At 39.5% G+C, this 19,274-nt stretch overlaps 1 protein-coding gene across 1 annotated transcript; it reads right to left on the bottom strand.

Moving 5' to 3' along the window:
- Nucleotides 1–68: 68 nt before the first annotated feature.
- Nucleotides 69–19,142, bottom strand: cnsta (consortin, connexin sorting protein a). The gene is made up of 15 exons (XM_034581408.1): nucleotides 19,061–19,142; nucleotides 16,176–16,264; nucleotides 15,461–15,856; nucleotides 12,986–13,459; nucleotides 12,783–12,946; nucleotides 10,545–10,575; nucleotides 9,039–9,125; nucleotides 8,537–8,618; nucleotides 7,332–7,353; nucleotides 6,979–7,045; nucleotides 5,038–5,611; nucleotides 4,502–4,547; nucleotides 4,134–4,283; nucleotides 3,255–3,405; nucleotides 69–3,036 (listed from the first exon to the last, which is right to left on the bottom strand). The coding sequence occupies exons 3-15, from the start codon at nucleotides 15,828–15,830 to the stop codon at nucleotides 2,828–2,830; spliced, it is 2,427 nt and encodes an 808-aa protein (XP_034437299.1). The 5' UTR covers nucleotides 15,831–15,856; nucleotides 16,176–16,264; nucleotides 19,061–19,142; the 3' UTR covers nucleotides 69–2,827.
- Nucleotides 19,143–19,274: the final 132 nt, after the last annotated feature.

Genomic DNA, 19,274 nt, shown 5'->3' with positions numbered 1-19,274 from the left:
AGCAAGGAGACAGGTCAGTATTGTTGCAGTAGAAACAGAAAGGAGGCTCACAAACAAACTTTTTTTCCCCAATGGCTTTAACAGGAGACATCAACAGGACAAAAAAACAAATTTCCTTATAACAATCTATAAGAACATTGGAAAAGGTGAAAAAAATTCATTAAAGAATTCATAATAAACACCTTTCATCAGGTTGATAACAGTGGTACACATGACTGATTCACACGCAGATATCATCTCATCATGTTCTATGAAAAACCAATAAGTGAAAACAAATCGCATATCCTGCGTCTTAAGATGGAAGAAACAGGAACCTTTTACAGTCTGTGTGAAGAGGACGTAACTGACAGCAGAAGCACAGTATTGAAAATGAATGTAAATAAACAACATGCATGTATGTACAGTGACACAGAGGAAGGTATTCAGAAGTTCTCAAATAAAAAGAAAATCAGATTTTCTGTCGAAGCCTCCTTAACAACAATGACATATGAGATGAAAAACTTACAGTATGTGATGTATGATGACAACAATCAAGCGAAACCAAAACTAAAGATGTTTCTTTTCTTAACCACTTACACTTGACATCTCTAGTATTATAAATAATTAAAATCATCTAAAAGATTAAATAAGATGTTTTCTTTTGAGTGATAGTCATCTGAACCAGCCAGGCGACATTGTGCAAATAAAAAAGCAAGACTCAATCTACTAATCACTACGTCCTGGGAAAACCTCATATCTTTAAATTAGTTTTTAGGGTTTTGCGAGTGACACACTGGGATAGAAAGACAACACTATCTATCTTCATCTGTTAAAATGCATAGTTAAGACACTTGAATCTGTCCTTTCTGTCTTTGCTCACTGACAAATAAGACCTCTGTAAGATATGTGGTTTTTCTAGGGCATTTTTTATGGCATTCACTACAACTGCAAATTAAGGGGAAAATAATGAACAGGACATCAAATGTTTCAATATGTTGGAATATCACACTATGGATGGGCAAAAAGGGACGTTAAGCCTTAAAATGTTAAAGGTTTCTTTCAAATTGTTAGAAATAAGAGATAAAATACAGGTTTGAGTTTGGTTTCAGGGACAAAAGTCTGAAACTGTATCCAGAAAGTGAGACTTTTTCCAGACCAAACTTTCTCCTTCTTCATAAGGAAATTTTAAGATAAAAATTTTGGCCGATGTAAACACATAAGACGAATGTTATCAAGATGAATTTAGAAAAGACCAAGTGGTGGCATAAATCTTTCAGAGTTGCAAAAAAACTAATTACACATTGAGGATGATGCCCAGACTCTCTCAGAAACAGCAAAGATACAGACAGACAGACCAGGACTGATCCATCAACGCCAAGGCTGTACTGATGAAGTACACTGAAATTATTCCTACAAACATTTGTACATTGCTCATTCATCAGCTGTATATTTTACTGAGATATTCCACATATGGAGTTGAGTATTTTTTGTGTAAATGTGCATAACTGATATATATATATTTACTTTTCACAGTAAACCTGAAAGCAATTTTTGTGGATATGGATTTTTTGTTTTGCTGATTAAATCATGTTAGATCGACGTTTAGTCTACGACCAACAGAACAATGCCTGTTGAAATATTGCAATATACTTAAAATCGTACCGGTCTCATGTGCAATATGTTAAACATTCTCCTGAAAATATATACAGAGGTGCACTGTGTACCTGTGCATGTTGCATATGCTACACAAAGCTAAAATTAGCTCAAAAACACAAACGGACAGTTAAGACTTTTAAGTCTCCAGAGGCAGCCATGTCAGCTCGCTGCAAATGTGTTGTTGGTACTTACACAGAAAACGGTAGCAACAGGACAGATGTCAAATGTGCGCAGGGGGGAAATATTTATGTGTATGTCTGTAGGGCTGATATCGAGCTCTTCAGCCCATCACAACATTACATACAATGCAATGCAATCATGTAACTTTTCCCCATGGACCTATTTGACATGCCTGTTGTCCATTAGCAGCTCAGGTTTGAAAAACACCAAAATAACCCGTTAAATCTATTATGTGACAGTACACTGTAGAAATGCCCCTAAAATCACACAAAGGTTAACAGCCCCAAACATTCATCTTAAGGTTTAAGACAGGATTAAAACACAACAATTTCATTCTTTTAAAATTTCATTTTGATCTAAAAAACGTCAACAATAAAAGCAACAGCAGTGGTTGCAGCAGTCTGTAAAATGCCTGCTGGGCCACTACCTGTTTGTGCAGTGGGGAGAGAGAGAGAGAGTCCCTTTGCCCCACAGTTAGCAAACTGTACAATATATACTTCTTATCTGTACATCTCTGTGGGTCACAGCTGTTCAATTTGATCTTGACTGTGCTGACTTCTGCAATCCAGTGTGAGTCAGTGTCAGTTTGTATTCAGTCTTGTCTCATTTAACTGTCTTTTGAAACTGAAGCATCTCTGGCTGACAGTGGACATAAGTATGGAGACAACTCTCAGCTCTTACCTCCTAACTCTGGTAAGGGTGTAGAGGGTTGTAGGTCAGTTCCTCCTCTTCTACTCTTTTTTTCTTTTCATCTACTTTTCTTTTGGGATATCTGATGTATGACTTGGAGTCTCAGTGAACCTTGGAATTTGATTCACAGAGCATAAAAAAGGAGGAGAGCAAATGCTTACTGTATCTGATCTACTCCTATAGTCAGTTAGGAGGCATAATGGCCACTTACTTCACATGGTGGCAGGGACCGTGGCAGCCACCTGGATCCATTACCTGTAGCCTACAGTAAAAAAAAAACAGTAAGGCCAGTGACTCCAGGGTGCTGACAAAGTGTTTGCTGCTATGACCCAGGCGTAAACCAATGTTGGATATGAGTTATCCCCCGCTGGATCTGGCCAAAGTAGAAGTCTGCATTTCTGGAGAAGTCCTGACACACTGAGGAGTGGGAGTCCCCCAGAGCACAGTAAAGGGCAGTGCCACCCACACTGATCACTACAGTAACCAGACAAAGCAGGAAGAGAAGCAGGCAGGAGTCTCCACCGCCAACGTCTACAGAGAGAGACAGACAGAGGGAAAGACAGAGAGTTACAGGAAAGGATTTAGAATGTGTGATTGGAAAGTTATAATTTATCAAATACTATCAACAAAGTCACAAGGAATTTGGAAACTGTGTAAGTTAACCCTGTCAGGTAGCCTGTTTATACTAGTTCAACGTATATGGAGTGATGAGTATCTGTGAATCGTAGGCAATAAACAAAAACACAAACCCTGCTCCTCGTCGTCAGGAACTCTGAAGCGGACTCGTCTTTTGGCAGTGGGATTGTCAGGCCGGGGCTCTGAACTCGAAGACACACTCACGTTATCCACACAAACACTCCTCTTCTTCAATATGGAGACCAGGCCAGAGGCAGGAGACATCTGAAAAGAAACAAAACAAAGATTTTAAGAGACACATTAACAGAATCTTACAGCAAAGACAATATGATCTGTTCGTCTTCACTGACAATGTTGCACCGATCACATCCACCAGCTGTAAACACCATACAATCAGCAGCAATGAACTTTAAACCCAACTATCAACGTCCCCTCCAACAGATTTACTATCACACTGTACCAGGCACCACGCTCCTGTGATAAAAGTTAAGTTAAGCACATTAGACGTCACTCATCTAATGTTCAACACAAAAAGCTTAAAATATATAATTAACAACAATAAATGAACATGGCCGTGTGGTGGCAGACAACCAGATTCAGGAATAACTAGGGCTGCGAGCAGCCCTGTGCAGGCCTGAGCACTTGCGATCTCTGGATCTACCACCCTGATATCTTCCAAGAAACCCACTTAGGAGGGTCATATTTATAATTTTTTGTAATTTCTGTTAAAGGCTGAATGTACGAGCATAAATATACATAAAGAAAGGCAGTGGTGCAACTTTATCTATTCAATGCATTTTATTTATTTATTTGTCTTCTTTTTTAAATGTGTCAAGTTTTAGGGTCAACACTTCTGCCTTGTTATAGGTTTATGTCAGTCATCTATGAAGAACTGTGAACTGCACTGACCTGTACAACAAGTGCTAAACTAATAACGCTTGGTTGATTAATCATTTCATTATCATTTGTCTCTAGTATTTTAATTTTCTCACCTCCTCTACAGTGATGAGTTTAGCCATGTTGTCCAGTGAGGCAGCTTCTCTGATGAGGTCAGCTTGCTCTACTTCATACTCCTCTTCCTCTTCCTCCTCATGCTGCTCTTGCTGCTTAACATTAGCCTCCTGAGTGAGATGGACCTCCTGCTGTGATAATGGAATGAGGTTATATACATTTGTGAGGAGGGTAATCCTATTTGTTGCTCTACTCTATTGCACTGCGAAAGGTAGGACGTAAGTATGGAACAGAGGAAGTGATACATTGATATTTCCAGCAACGATTCATTCATATTAATACAGGAAGTGAGTAGTTAGCATGAGCTGTGATAGCCATCGTGTCTCAGGGAACCAAGAAAAATACAAACCTCATCAACAGGGGTGATTTTAGGAAAGTAGAAGAGTGTAAAATCACTGCCAAAAAACTAAGATCACACAGATAACACATTACTTCCAAATATTTACTGAATTTGTATTTGCTATGATTAGTTTTTAATGGATTTGATCAGGGCATAAAGATTCTACAAATCCATGGCTTGGTTCATACTTTGTTTATTTTGTTGTGGGGAGTGACTCCCCAAAAGGTTCCAACACTGCTGACTTATATGTGCCTGGAAGGGGGGGGTCTGCATTAGGCTAATCAAACATTCTGCCCTAAGTTTAAATAGAATATTTTTTGATTTGCACATGTTATTGTGTTAATTGTGAAATAATTTTTTTCAACTTAGTAAAGTAATGAGAGCTCAACAGGGTGCACTTGCAGTGGCAACAGCAGGTCGGAAATGGGGAATCATGATATGAGGTTGTGGACGATTGTATCACAATTTCAGTTTCAGAATTATTACACCCATGGTATATAGTAAATCTATTTCTAATCTCAAAACTACTTTAAAGAAGCCAACACATTCTGATATATACCTGGGTATGCTCGTGTAGTTTCTCTTCAGCTGGGACTTCCTGGTGCAGCTGTTCTTCCTCCACCTCTGCCCCGCTGCCCAGATTATCCACTGGGAGAGCTCTCTGATAGAATGCAAAGTCTCTTTCTTTCTGCTTCTCCTTATCATCTTCCTCTCCCTCATCATCCATCTCAAAAGCCTCTGCTGCCTCCTCTACGTCTTCCCTTTTCACCTCCTTTCCCTCTGCTAGACCTAAATCTCCACCCTGCTGCTCTGCGGGCTTGGACTGATCCATTTCTCCAGCTGTAGAGGGGTGCAGACCATTTTCTATGGCTGGAATGGTGTGTCCCAACCCCCCTTCTGCCTCGCCTCCCTCTCTATCACTGCCCTTCTCGTCAATCAGCTGAGATCCATGGAAACCATCCCTCCCGTCTAAAACCCTGTCTGGGTCTTCACTGTCCTTATCTGAGATCTCAGGGAGACTGAGCCTGTCGGTCAAATTAATGGAGGGGGTGACTGGATCACCGCTCTGAGGAAAGGAGTCTTTGTCTCTCTGCTCTGTCCCTCTGTCAACTTGATCAGCTGGATAAAAAAAAGAATGGGGAGAAGAGGAGGAGAATGAGTGGGGGACGGACAATAGCAAAAGAAGAGGTAGATAATAAAGGGGACAGAGTAAGCTTAAAGAGTTTTAAAAAATAAATAAAAATCTATGCTTTAGATAGGGATACAATCATCTCCTTTGCCTTGATGCAGTTGAATAAAAAAAAAGTGTTAGTTCCCGTGGGCCTAACTCTCCTACTTAATGTCAATAGAATCATAATGAATGCTACACTGGCATGATCACTCACAAAGTACAATGCAATGGAAGCTGTGTATCAGATTTTCCATGTAAACATCGTTTGAAAATTGAGTACGACGTATTGTTGCATTTTCCTAAAATATGAATGACACGTGGAAGAAAATCTAGAAATGCTTAGTGTACACAAAAGACAATATACTGTATGTCATATCTATAGCAGGACTCACAGAACGAGCCCACCCTACATCAGGAGCAGTTTACACTGAAGCCCAGAGCAGACAAACCAAACACGAGCTGAGGGCCGATCAAGTTTTTATATCACTAGAATGCTACTGTAGGTTTTTCCACATGCTTGGGAAGAGAGGGTGAGGTGGGAGGTATTCAGTTTGTTGCAATATGCAACTTCACAGCTAGATGCCACCAAATCCTACACTCTGAACCTTGAGGTGAGTCCTCGAGAGCAGCAAGTGTGAACAACAGCAACACTAAGCAGGTTTTGTTGATCTGATAACAAAAATATTTTTCTTTGCAGGCCATCACATTCATCTGTGCTGTGCGTGTGCATGTGTTTGCAAGTATAACTAAATGGGACTTTACCATGTCTCTATGTTCATGCATTCACATGTGTAACTTACCCCTTATACCACTTTTACTATCATTTTAGTTCATCACGTCATAAAATACAAAGGCTGGGTCCTTCGCATCACACACACAGTATGACGTTATCCCGACCATAATATCTGATGGATAAAACAGTTCACTGAGAACATACAAAATATTCAAAGGTTATGTGTCTCATGACTTGAATAGTGGCTATTGTCAATAAACCAATGGTTTTGCATGCCTTTGTGAAATTACTTGTATATGAATAATATTCAGGCAGGCACACATGCGCTCACTGTGCACCGGATAAACATAGCTCTACGGTGAAGCAATAGCACAAAACAGACATCTTTTATGTTATTCGCAAGGGTTACAAATGTTCAGATGGTTATGAAATGAAAAATTAGCCACAGTCAAGGTAACTAATGGGAAATACGTCTAGTTTGGTTTGGTTGGCTGTAAAACATAAGTGGTTTGTGTTTACAGTAAACATTCAGAATCAACAACACTCACACACTGACATAAATACACCCACTCGCTCACTCACCTGAGAAACATGAAGGCAGAGCAGCACCTTCTTCAACTGTAGGCCTCAAAGAGTCAAGAGATGCACGCTGTACACATACACAAATACACAAATAAATACATCTGTAGAGATACACTACGTTTACATACACTACACAACAAGGTTTAGTAATGTGTGAGTTGAACTTTACTGAAGGACATGCAGAACTATAATTAACACCATGGATGCTTAAAATATATATTTTACATATAAGGACATCAGTGAATTAGCTGAAATACAAAACACAAAGTAATTCTGCGTCATACTATATGTACATGCACGTACACTCATTCTGTCACACACACATATACACAAAAAATATATGAATGTCTTACCACAGCATCTCTTGAACTTGGTCTATGAACCGAAGAGAGAGAGAGACACAGAGTAAGAGACTGTTCTTGGTTTTAGTAAATGAATATTTGAAACCTGGGTGACCCGTCTCTACTCTCCCAATCTAATATTAGCCCGAACACATTTCCCTTGCTATTACAACGTGTGTGTGTACGTGTGTGTGTACGTGTGTGTGTGTACGTGTGTGTGTGTGTACGTGTGTGTGTGTGTACGTGTGTACGTGTGTGTGTGTGTGTGTGTGTGTGTGTGCGCGTGCGTGCGTGCGTGTGTGTCTGAGTCAGTTAAGCGAGGTGAAACCTTAGGAGTGTTAAGGCTCAAGTGTCTCAAAGTGCAGCAGCAGCAAAGGGCCATATGTTTGAACTATCACTGCAGAGCTCACCACACACAAACGTACACATGCACACAGCCACACACACCTCAGCAAACAACACACACAAACACAGATGCATGATAGAAGAGAATAATATGCTGCCAATTAGAAGTCTTGTTATTATATCTAGTTGTAGAAATAAACATTTACTGAAATATTCCAACACCTTTCAAATATATCACCACACATTTAACATGTTAACCATCTAATTCTGTATATTTAAAGAAACAAGTCTGACATGTGCTCCTATAAAACATTAACAACAGATTCCCATACAGAGATAAGTTAGAAATGAGTAGAAAGACAAAAAAGTTAGGAAAACAATCTTACTCAGCATTAACTGAATTCATGCAGCATCTCGTAGTGGAATTGCACATGGTTATGGTTATGAATCTAACCCCTGTAATGCATGTACTCATGACTAGTTAGCCAATTAAAAATACAGGTCACTTAAAAAAACACAAATCTTGTTAGCCATAATTTTAATAATAATAATTTTAAATGTTTGACTGCTATAAAATAGATTGATTTTCATGCCTGACTCTGGTAGAGAGTCAACGGGCATATTCCACAAAATGTTGGACTGGTTCATGGTTAAAAAAAAAACTCAAAATATTGAATGGTCAACTTGACCCAACAAAACAATACAAAGTACATAATACCAGTTCCTCTTGATGCTTTCAGAGCACAATAAAAGCAAAAAATGCTTTTCACCTAAGTACATTTAAGAAATTGTAGTGAGCTTGGTAAAAACAAAGAAGGTTCATGAAGAGAGTACAAATACAAAAACAAACACATGCATGAATGCAGACTGACCGACTGTGTGTCTGGCAGATGTGTTTAAGAGTGTCCAGATGTTCGGATGCCAGGTCAGAAGAAGTCCTTTTACACTGACTCTCTATGAGAGAGAGACAGAGAGATACTGGCGGTTAAGAGCCTGGTCATTAGTGTGAAGATGCCTCTAAGAGTTCAGCTCCCTTGAAAACAATAAAGATGCAATCAAGCTCCATATTCCTTCATGTTTCCTAATGGGATTTTATATGATCACTGAAACTACATTAAATATATATTATTAGGATCCAATAGAGAAGATACATAGGCTAATTTTATACCTGATGGCAATGATGATTATGACAGTAATAGTAATATGTAAAGTAACTAGCGCTAGACTTATTAATTTATTATTATTATATATATCATTCATTTCATTATGTTAAACTCATATAATGAATATTACAGTAATTATTTTGTTAAATAAACAAATGCAATTGTAAATGTGTACATCTGATGTATGTGTGCTGTAATGCATGTGTGTTACCCCAATGCTCCTGGAGTGTATTCAGGTTGTCCAATATTCTCTGGTGATAGAGTCTCTCTAGTTGGATGCACCATAACGCCTCCTGGTCTGAACGCCACAGGTTAAGAAACACATCAATGATCCCAACCGCACCAAGTACAGACTTATTTATCAAAAACTGTTACCACTGAAAAAAGTAAAAGGAGAGAGTGAAAAAAACAGAAAGACAGAGAGACAGAGTAAGGAGGAGTGGAGGAAATCTAGAGAGGCCAAAAGACACGGAGGGAGAGAGTGCTCCAGGATGCAGTCTCTCATGTTTATGGATATGAGCAGCGAAAACACAATCCTTCTTTGAAATGCCTCAATGCTTTCTCTCTCTTCCTCTCCCTCTATACATGCATGACATCGCTAAGCTCGCTTTCTCTTCTGTTTGACTCTTTTATTTCTTTCCTCCCACTGTGTCTCTTGCCTCAGATTAAACCTCTCTGAAAATATCCTATTCTTTCTCATTCTTGCTCTCCAGCCTTTCGTCTTCCCTTTCATGCATTCCCATCCCTCCTCCCACTCCGTTTTATAATTTGTCTTTATCGAGTGTGCGATTGTGCAAATGATGCATGCACAGTACGGTCACAATATACCTATACCTTAAAAGGGAGGTGACATAGTGATACCTGATAGACTGGTTGATTCATCAAAAACTAAAACCTTCAGGCAGTTTGCCTGATTTTATAATGTCACTAATAAGCGTATTCATACCCACAAATGCTCTATTAAACACCAATTTGTCACATGGCGCCTTTCACCATTGTAGAGAGAAAAAATATTATTTCCAAAGAGAGAAATAAAAGTCAAGCCAACATTAAATCAATCCAATAAATGGCTTTTCATATGAGAGTCGAAAGGCAATTCTATTTACTCATTAATCATGTGTGAATGTTGCAGTCGTTCCTAAACAGCCACGTTTAGTAAAGCATACTGTAGTTTTAGTAGTAATCTTAGTATCTACTTTCCCTCTATGTGTATGCCCTCTTTCTCTGAGCCTCTCTACCCTGTGAACCTCTGGGCATTCTGTAGAAGCCAGCTCATATAGTGGTACAACTTATTCACTGTTACACCATATGCAAATTACTGCTGACATCTACTCACTTCCTTTTCTACTTCTGTTCAGCAGTTTCTCTTATTGCCTTCTCTATTCCACTATTTCCTCCTTGGTCTGCTCCAACACTTGCTCTCTTTTTAAACAACTTCAACTGTAAAGGTAGTCAGGCATCACATAATCCGCTTCACTGCAACAAGTTGCTCCAAATCCTCAAGCTCTGCAGTTCAGCATGTTAAATAATACAGTTTTAAAATCACACAATCGCAATGAATAACAAAAGAAAAAGAAAATCACTTTTATAGACAAGCAGGCGAGTAGCAAGGTGAGAACTCAGGACATAAATAAATGAGACAAACATGAAAATAAAAGCTGCCCTCCACCAGCACCCCAACCACAACACACACACGCACACACAGTGGTAAGGATACAGTCTTTTTGGAGGACAAAGGCCTCAGCTATCTGCAAAGAGAGAGAGGGAGAGACAGAGATTATAAGCTTTAACAAAATGTATGCTTTTATCATCTCTAATCAGAACCATGGCATCAGTTATGCCACAGAAAGTATCATGGTACTACTATCATATGTGTTTAAAACCAGGCTGAAACTATTCCTGGAAGAAACAAGATAAGTTAAGTATAAGTAGAATCTTAACAAATACAAGAACACTAAGTAGAACAAACTTAGATAAATCATCAAAACACGCCACTAAACAAAGCTGAAACACAGAAACTGCACTGCTGCAGCTACAATCATTCCCTTAGACAGAAAACCACTATCTGATCTCAGAAACACAATACAACAGTAAAGCAAAGGCTCTGCATTTAGGACACGCTGACTGAAAATGAGAGTGAAAAGAAAGACAGAAAAACGAGAGACCGTGGTCGACACTCTACCTCTCCTCAGCAAGTGTCGCTTTCAAGCTGCTCAGCTGATCACAGAACAAGACAAGTGTGTATGTGTGTGCAAGAAAGAGAGGGGCAGAGAAAGACGGGAAGAAAGGAGGGCACAAAAGGCTCTTGCATTTCTAATGAAGTGAGTGCTAGTGTGACGTCGGAATCACTTCTAGAAAACTGTTACGACATGGTTAAATAAAGTAATTTAGTTGGAGGTAAGGGGTTTAAGTTAGTTCTCTTGTTTTGGGCTGTAGTTACACATCTGCTACATCACAGGAAAGCAACACATATCAACAAAAAGTGCCAATCAATCTCAAAATCCAGGGGGAGGAATAATTCAAAAAATATGAAAACTCACACTATAAATGTGAAAATAAATATAAATGTAATAATGAAAATGTATTTTTTCATTCCTTCAAATATGAGAATATTTTTGGGACATTATGTTTTATGTATTATATTATACCTAAAACACTTTTAAACCTCAGTATAATAAATAAAACTCCTTAAACTACATCTAATGCATATCTTTATGAACCTCAACAGACCCCAACATGTCATCCATAAAGTCTGAAGAATTTGTCCATTGTTCTGTCATCCTCACTGGTTTTCCTCTGAAGGTTCTCCAGCTGTTCATATTTATGCTAATGGGGTTGGCTTTAAAACCACTCCCTCACTTTACTGAAACTAGTTTGCGGTTTAATTTAATAACTAAATTAGCTCGTCGTAATATTTGAACTTTCTTTAATTGGAGGCTACGTCTGTACCTGTTAAGGATAAACTCTCCAAAGATATCTATGAAAATTTCATAGAAAACTTTATCAAACTCACTCGATTCAATTCTTTAACCTGGCTGAAGTTTTTTCCAGAACAGAACCATTCTTGTGATGTTTGTTTTTTTTGCCCATCAAAATTACTTTAGATTTTTTAATTAGTCATGTCTCATTCCACTGTAAACACAACAGCAGCATGAATGAACACAATCTTGGTAGATGGAACCCAGATGTCGGTATAAAATACAACAGACAGTTTCAAAAGACTTAAGAGCTGCCAATCTTTAATGAGACCTCTGAATCATTATTTTGGGGAAAATTTCATAAGTAGTCCTATAGGTTTGGCCCTACTTAAAATAATTTCTTTCAGGATTAATCAAGTCTTATCTTATTTGTTTCCAGGGAAAAGCAATTGTAAACAGTCATTGTAAGTGCTGTTTCACTAAAGAAACATTTTACTGACAAACTGTCAATTATAATGTTTTAGTTAAGACTCAAGCTATTAGGCAAAAACACAGTCATTTGTCACAGAAAAACAAATCACTGAACAAACTTCCACTGCCTCTCTCTTTTCCCCTCATACACACACCTGTCTGCCTAGAAGTAAGCACAGCTCAGGTGTGCCTGGTAGAAGCCTGTATGAATCAAACTGACAGTAATATCCACCCTCCCTAGAACATACATGTTCAGTCATGTAGATGTGTATGAGGAAGAGAAACACACAGAGAAAGACTGACACTGCATGTTTTTTTATGTTGTGTGCACAGACCCTGACGACGCCCTTGCCTTAGGGTACAAAGTGCCATTCCGATTATGGGGTTGAGTGGATAACAGTAATTTAATAACTAGTATGGAAGCAAGAGTTTGAAGTGACTACATTGACAGACAGACACCTAGAAAAAACTGGGAGAAACCATTAAAGAGAAGAGAGTGCTCTTTTTAGTGGTCATACACAGCTCGTAGTATCTGTCATACAGCAGAAGTAGGACAGACAGGTTACCTGGTGCAGATAGTGTGGAAGGTGACCGTCATCTCCTTTTTGTGCCAACTGCTCCAGATATTTCAGCAAAGCCGGGCTTGGACTAGTCCCAGTTGAGCAGGTGGAGGCTGAGAAACAAGAGGGCACTGGTATGGAAGCAATATGTTCCCAGTTTGAGGTTATAGATCGTGTGGTGAAAGTGAGATCTGTACCAGCAGTCGTAGGCCCTGTGGTGGAAGCTAGGGGTCCTGTAGTTGCACTCATAGCAGTGGAAGGCATGGAGGTGTTGAGCCGAGTGGTGCTATCAGTTACTGAAAATGTCTCTGTGGTTGAGGGGACAGGTCCTACATATGAACTGGCAGACCCATGGTTGAAGACGGGCTCCGTAGATGAGGTAAGAAGTTCTGCAGTGGACTTTTCTGCTATCCCGTCTGTAGTTTCTGTGATACATGTAGGCCCAGTTGGGCTGGTGGAACTGGTGTCTGAGGTCGCAGTTAGTGTAGTAGAGTGAATAGGCCCTGTGGTGAAGGCACCTGATGCAGTGCTGGACGTGAGAGAGTCCACGCTGACATCACTCAGATTGAATTCCACTGGACTGATGGGATATGCAGTTTCTGGACTGATCACTGGGATGACAGGGGATGTAGAGTCTGCACTGGTCCCAGGGCTGAAAGGATATGGAGTCTCCAACAGGCTGCCTGCAGAGTGAAAGAAAGACAATGTCAACCTGGAAAAACAGATGAGGAAGATTATGAATGTGAACAACATGGCTCACACACAGCTGTCTAAAACTCCTGAGGTTATACACAGGTGTATACAGCTGTGCCAGAACAATACTGACATATAGAGCTGGGACAGGAATCTTTAGATCATCATATTCCAATACACTCAAATTTGAGCAGTAAAAAAAACAACAAACATGGCTTTATGACGAAGATGAATAAATCAATCTTAAGATTTTTGATTGCTATAAGATTATATTTTGTAGAAACAAATCACTGGAAACCACAAAGAATGGAGCAAACAAGATGAGCTCACTCCCTCGCTATGAGCATTTGTTTCCTGTTAAAACACTGAATACTCTTAGACAAAGAGTGGAGAGCAGCCAATATTAGGGTTGCAAAGGGGAGGACAATTTCCGGTAAATTTCTGGAAACTTTCCGGAAACTTTCCATGGGAAGTTAAGCTCGGGAATTTTGGGAATTTTGAAAAAAAAAATTGCCGCAAATTAAACGCTGAGCAATAAAAACGTCATTCAAAACTCTATTTTAAAGATGTATGGAATGCAGCACACGCTGCACGTTGAATTTCAACCCTGCACTGTGCATTTCTCCATCACATGCACAGATAATTCCCAGTATCCTGCACACTACAGCAGGGCTATTGAGGCCACACTACTGCATTAGCCCACGGACTAGTCAGGGAAGTTTTGATGATATTACTGGGGAAAATATATTAGCATGCTGATTGAGGATTGTTCATCTAGCCTATTTCTATTCATTTATCCATCAATTGTAAAATATTTTTAAAGCTAACTATTTATATCTCTGGCATTGCATTAGTGTTTTTTACAAGCTTTTTTCTCATCTTATTCTACAGAACAATGCTTCGTGCACTATCTCATGTGTGGAGACATTTCACCCCAGCCAATGTAGAAGGAAAGGCTGTGTACATTTGCAAATACTGTGCAAAGACCTATGTTAAGAATGCCACAAAGATGCAGAAGCATATAGTCAAGTGCCCAAAGTTTCCTCAGGGCTCAAATCAGCTTATGACAAAACAAAATGTTTATATTTATATCTGTATATGACAAGGTAAATACAGTTAGTATAAATTACCCACAAAATTTCCAGTTTATTCCCGTTAATTCCCGTTAATTCCCGTATATTCCCATTAATTCCCATGGAAAGTTTCCAACTTTGAATATTCCCGGAATTTTGCAACCCTAGCCAATATACAATCAAATTATGTTTAAAAACTTAATTAACTTGTGTGAGTGTGTGCATGAACTTGTTTATATAAAACTCAGCTCTCCAGAGGTCTAGACTGCTTTTTGTGGATTTATATCCGACCTTCTGATATGTAGAGAGCCCTGGGGTTAGGGTAAGTGGACAGGGCAGGGGGGTTAGGATGGAGAATTAAAAAAGAGAAGAAGAAAACAAATTAATGTTTCATCTGCATTCCAAATGGGCTATGGTTAGGGTAAGGATCAGAATTAGATCTAGACCAAGTATTTGCTTAGCTGGATGGCAGGATCCTCTCACCTCCTGGCAGGATACACTTGTGCCAGATTGGAACGAGGTAAGTAGAAACAGATGATACTACTGGTGTTCATTATGACATAAAATCATGCATAGGATTAAAACATATAAACAACATAAACATACATAAACAAGTTATTATGAATATAATAAAATATGGTCATGGTCTCATGTGGTCAGAAGCACCCGTCACCCTGACCTCAGTCTGAAATGCTGACCACTTAAAAACACAACAAAAGCCCTTTCATCAGTGAGTGAACCAGACTCTGATCAGAGCGTTAGCCTTGGCTGCAATGTTGTTTTGAAAATAGCAACACAAAAAAGTAATAAGCAAAAATTTGAAATGACACTGTGAGTGACATGTGCATCCATATATACTTAATATGATATAACTGCATGATTTCCTCTTTCAGTGTGTACATGTGTGAATGTACCTACCAGTTTCTGAATACGACGAGTCAGTCATAGTGTCTGGAGACTGGCCGCGAATTACACTGCTCGATTCCTCTGATTCCTCCTCTTCTTCTTCTTTCATCACTTCATCATTGTCTTCTTCCTCATCCTCCGCTCTGCCTCTTCCTGTGTATCTCTCCTTCCCCTGTTCTTCCTCCTCATCCTTCCCATTGTTGTTGAGAGAGGGTTTTTGGATGAGCCTGCGCCCTCCCCCCTCTTCGATTTGTGAAGGACAGAGACTTTGATTTTGTGTGAGGGTGTTTGTTTCGTTGAGGTTTTGAGTTTGGGCAGTGACAGCATCAGGGTTGGGTAGGTTATCGCAGAGGTCAACGCCGTCCACAGGAAGTTGCGACATTATGCTGCTCTATGTCTCACACCAACCTGGAGGTTAAATAAATTATGAATGAAATAATGAATGATCTGAAATTGCAATAATGGTAAAGTAAAAAGTGAAAAGAACACATGAATGTCATTTCAGCTCCCTGTATTTTTTAGGTCAGACTGTCAGCTGCTACTTGAGACAAATTAACCAGTGCTGCATCGAAAAAAAGCACCAAGTCCCTTTCACAGTCAGCAGCTTTTAGCTGAGGTTATTTTTATCATAACCCACATCCAATCAGTGTTTGTTTCTGAGGTCGCTGTTCTTAAACACTTTGAACTTATATTTTGTGTTGTGCTTAAACAAGATTTAAACACTCACCACCATGATCCATTGGGCTCCACCCTCCCAGTGTCTGACCTTTCAGCCTGAAGGTCAGTCCTACCTGTTAGACAAGCCCTTCTTCACGCCTGAGACAAAAGACAGGCAGATATGGGTAACCAAATAAATGGCAACACAGATAAAATCAGACGTCGCTCAGAGATGAGAGCGAGAAAGGGAGGGACACAAAACAAGTTTAGCGTCATTCCCAAGTCGTCAAACAAACCCTAGGGCTTATAGAGACTTAAATCTCTTTAACCACCAACCACCAACATTTGTCCCACCAACAGATTTTAGTGCAGTGGAATATGTGGACACACACAAACATATCCATATACATGGTGATTAGTAATTCTGAGGACATCAGAATACTTTCATTAACTGTGAAGATACAAATCTGATAATGCATATTATAGAGAGACATCCGACAAATCTGCTTAAGTCCTAAACCTGTGAGAAACCGCTGACACTTAACACTGTAACCGTTCTTAATAAAGGATTTAAACAATAGCTAAAAGGAAATCTGAAACCTCTCCTTGAATCAAAAATACAAGTAAACATCCAAGAACAGGTTTTGCAAAACCAAGTGTGGAGAAACAGACAGAGAAGAAGGGGGAGAACAGGTGGGGTATGTATGAGGAAGATTTATCGCATGAAGACAGAAGTATCAATGTAAACCCTGAATAGAAAATAAAAATAAAATACCTCATAGAGACAAGTTATGAATGGTAATTCACACTAAGATATAATAAATCATATATTGTCCCTATTTACTTACATTAGGCAGACAAAATATAATAAACAAAACTACATTGTAATCAACACGACAAAATATGGCCTCAAAAATATATATAGAATAAAATCAACACTTCTCTGGTAGAAAAAAGATGACTTCCCATGGTGGGATGTATGAAGGCTGTTTGCACATGTGTACCAACTGGTAAGTCAGTGTACAGTGTAAACCAGTGTATTGTGCAATAAAATATGTTTTCATTTTACTGCCACTCTTCGGGTTCACAGTTGACTTTACAACAAACTGAATGCAAAGACTGACGGATGCGTTAAGAACAACATCTCCGGCAAATCACACGACTGCAAGCGCCTGCGCATTACGGTCAGAAATTCTTGCCAACTGCTTACAACCAATTTCTGGACCCATCAAATTTACAGACAAGCTCTCTGCATTCAGGTCTGTGAGAAAATACCAAATATTAAGGAGCTGTAATTTTGAGTAAACCAGTCTGCAGTCAAAATCACTACCAATTTACAAATTCAATGCAATTATTTTTCACAGAGGACATCATCTAAAAATAAGTTTTTGTATGAAAACCTGTTTTGACGTTGCCTGCTGGCTGTAACATACATGATCTGCCGGCAGTGGTTTAACATACAGAGCAGCTTTAATGTATTTTTACTCCATGACATGACAAAAACACTTCTCGTTCTTTGTGTCTATTTCACTAATAAAGCAGGCGGATATTTACGTACAAAACATGGCCCCAGAGAAGCACCTTGGGAGATGAATCCGTGAACAAATCCCCTCTGAAGCCTGCTGTCCCCAAAGGGAGGAGACGACCTATAGGATGATGTAACCATATTGCATTTAGATTGCATAAGCTCTCTATGTTTTAACAACACCTTCCCGATATGTACTATACGCCAATGAAGTGCAAAGTCTGCTTTTCCATATATTAACGTCTTTTCTATTAAAATAGAACCAGTTGTACAATCAGAGGCTGTTTTTGAGTTTATTTACATGAAGCTCTAAAAGTCCCTCTGGACGATTCAGCAGTCCCACACCACGACAAACAACCTTGACATTAATGCTTACGCAACAACAGATTCCAGATTACAAACACAGGTGTTTCTGTATCTGTCACACATCTTTACTATCCTCTGTGGAGGTTCTTTTTAAATCTACTGTTTAATTTTACTCTCCCACAGAGTCGTCTGTCCACACCACCATCTATCCTGTCTTCTTTTTTTGTCTGGTCCCTGCTCCACAGGGGGCAATGAATAATGAAAGACAGGAGAGGGGACAAACGGAGAAGGGTATTCAGCCAAAAGGACAAACACAAAGGTGGAAGAAACAGACCCTGTGCAAGTTTTAAAAATAATTAAAAATCAATTATCTAAAGGAATCTAACAACTTTTTATAATGGGCTTTAAGATATTTTCTGTTGTTGTCATTGGCGTTAGTGTCTGATCATCGGTTCAGGACAGAAAGTGTCGATGCTCAGATCAATGAGTGCTGTGACACATCGTTAAATTTGTACATCTTCAATGTTTCCACATGTTCGATTAGTGACATGTTCCAGGTAAAAACAGCTGAATGACACATTGTGGTCAGACAGTGCCACTTCCTCCGTAATGTACGTAAGTGACACTGATTCCATTTACGTCAACTGAGCAGTGACGTTACTTGTCTCATTAACCGGGTTCGTTTTATCATAAAAATGCTAAGTAGCTTTACTTACGTTGAATGTAAAAAAAAACCGTCGGATGACATTAGCTTGCTTGCTATCATTGCTGTCGCTTCCTGACCTGCTTCGACACTTTTCGTCGAATTAAAGCTTAGCTAACAGACAACAAGCGGGTGATAAACCAACGCTGCTGAATGAGAAGAATATCTGCACGAAGCTTCGGGGACAAACAAGCTAGTGTTAGTGTGTCAGTGTGTTGCTGTTGCTAGCTAGAGTGAGCTAGCCCAGTGGAAACATCTGGGCAGCACACCGCGGAGAAAACACTGACAACCCTGCGCTAGATTTACGTAGAATGCGTTAGCTTTAACGCCATTAGACATGTCCGGCTCCTGGGAGACAAAACAGAAACACGGGTCTTACTGTTGGAGACGCGGTGTGAAGGCAGAGGCTCGGACATCACACCTTGCTCTGGATGTTGTTGGAGAGACTGCATGTTTCATCGACCCGCCGCCAGAGGTCGCTGCTACAGGTGTGACCAGAGCCTACACTCCCCTGCCGCTGCTGCTGCTACTGTCGCCCCCTTGTGTCTCTTCATCGTTACTGCGTGGGTTGTTTCCACATTTCATTTAACACATCTGTCCACTACTTTTTCCCCGAACTGATCTACTGTCTTTTT

This window comes from Hippoglossus hippoglossus, chromosome 3, assembly GCF_009819705.1.
Source record: "Hippoglossus hippoglossus isolate fHipHip1 chromosome 3, fHipHip1.pri, whole genome shotgun sequence".
NCBI lineage: Eukaryota > Metazoa > Chordata > Actinopteri > Pleuronectiformes > Pleuronectidae > Hippoglossus > Hippoglossus hippoglossus.
This window is presented reverse-complemented; position numbering and strand designations above follow the sequence as displayed.

What these genes read in the sequence shown, in the direction of transcription:
- cnsta (XM_034581408.1), bottom strand. Translation starts at nt 15,830, where the DNA reads ATGTCGCAACTTCCTGTGGACGGCGTTGACCTCTGCGATAACCTACCC. An exon ending in CCTAGCTTCCACCACAGGGC is followed by an intron (nt 12,947 to 12,985) that starts CTACGACTGCTG and finishes TCACCACACGAT; the next exon opens with CTATAACCTCAAACTGGGAA. An exon ending in TCCTGACGACGAGGAGCAGG is followed by an intron (nt 3,037 to 3,254) that starts GTTTGTGTTTTT and finishes CTCTCTCTGTAG; the next exon opens with ACGTTGGCGGTGGAGACTCC.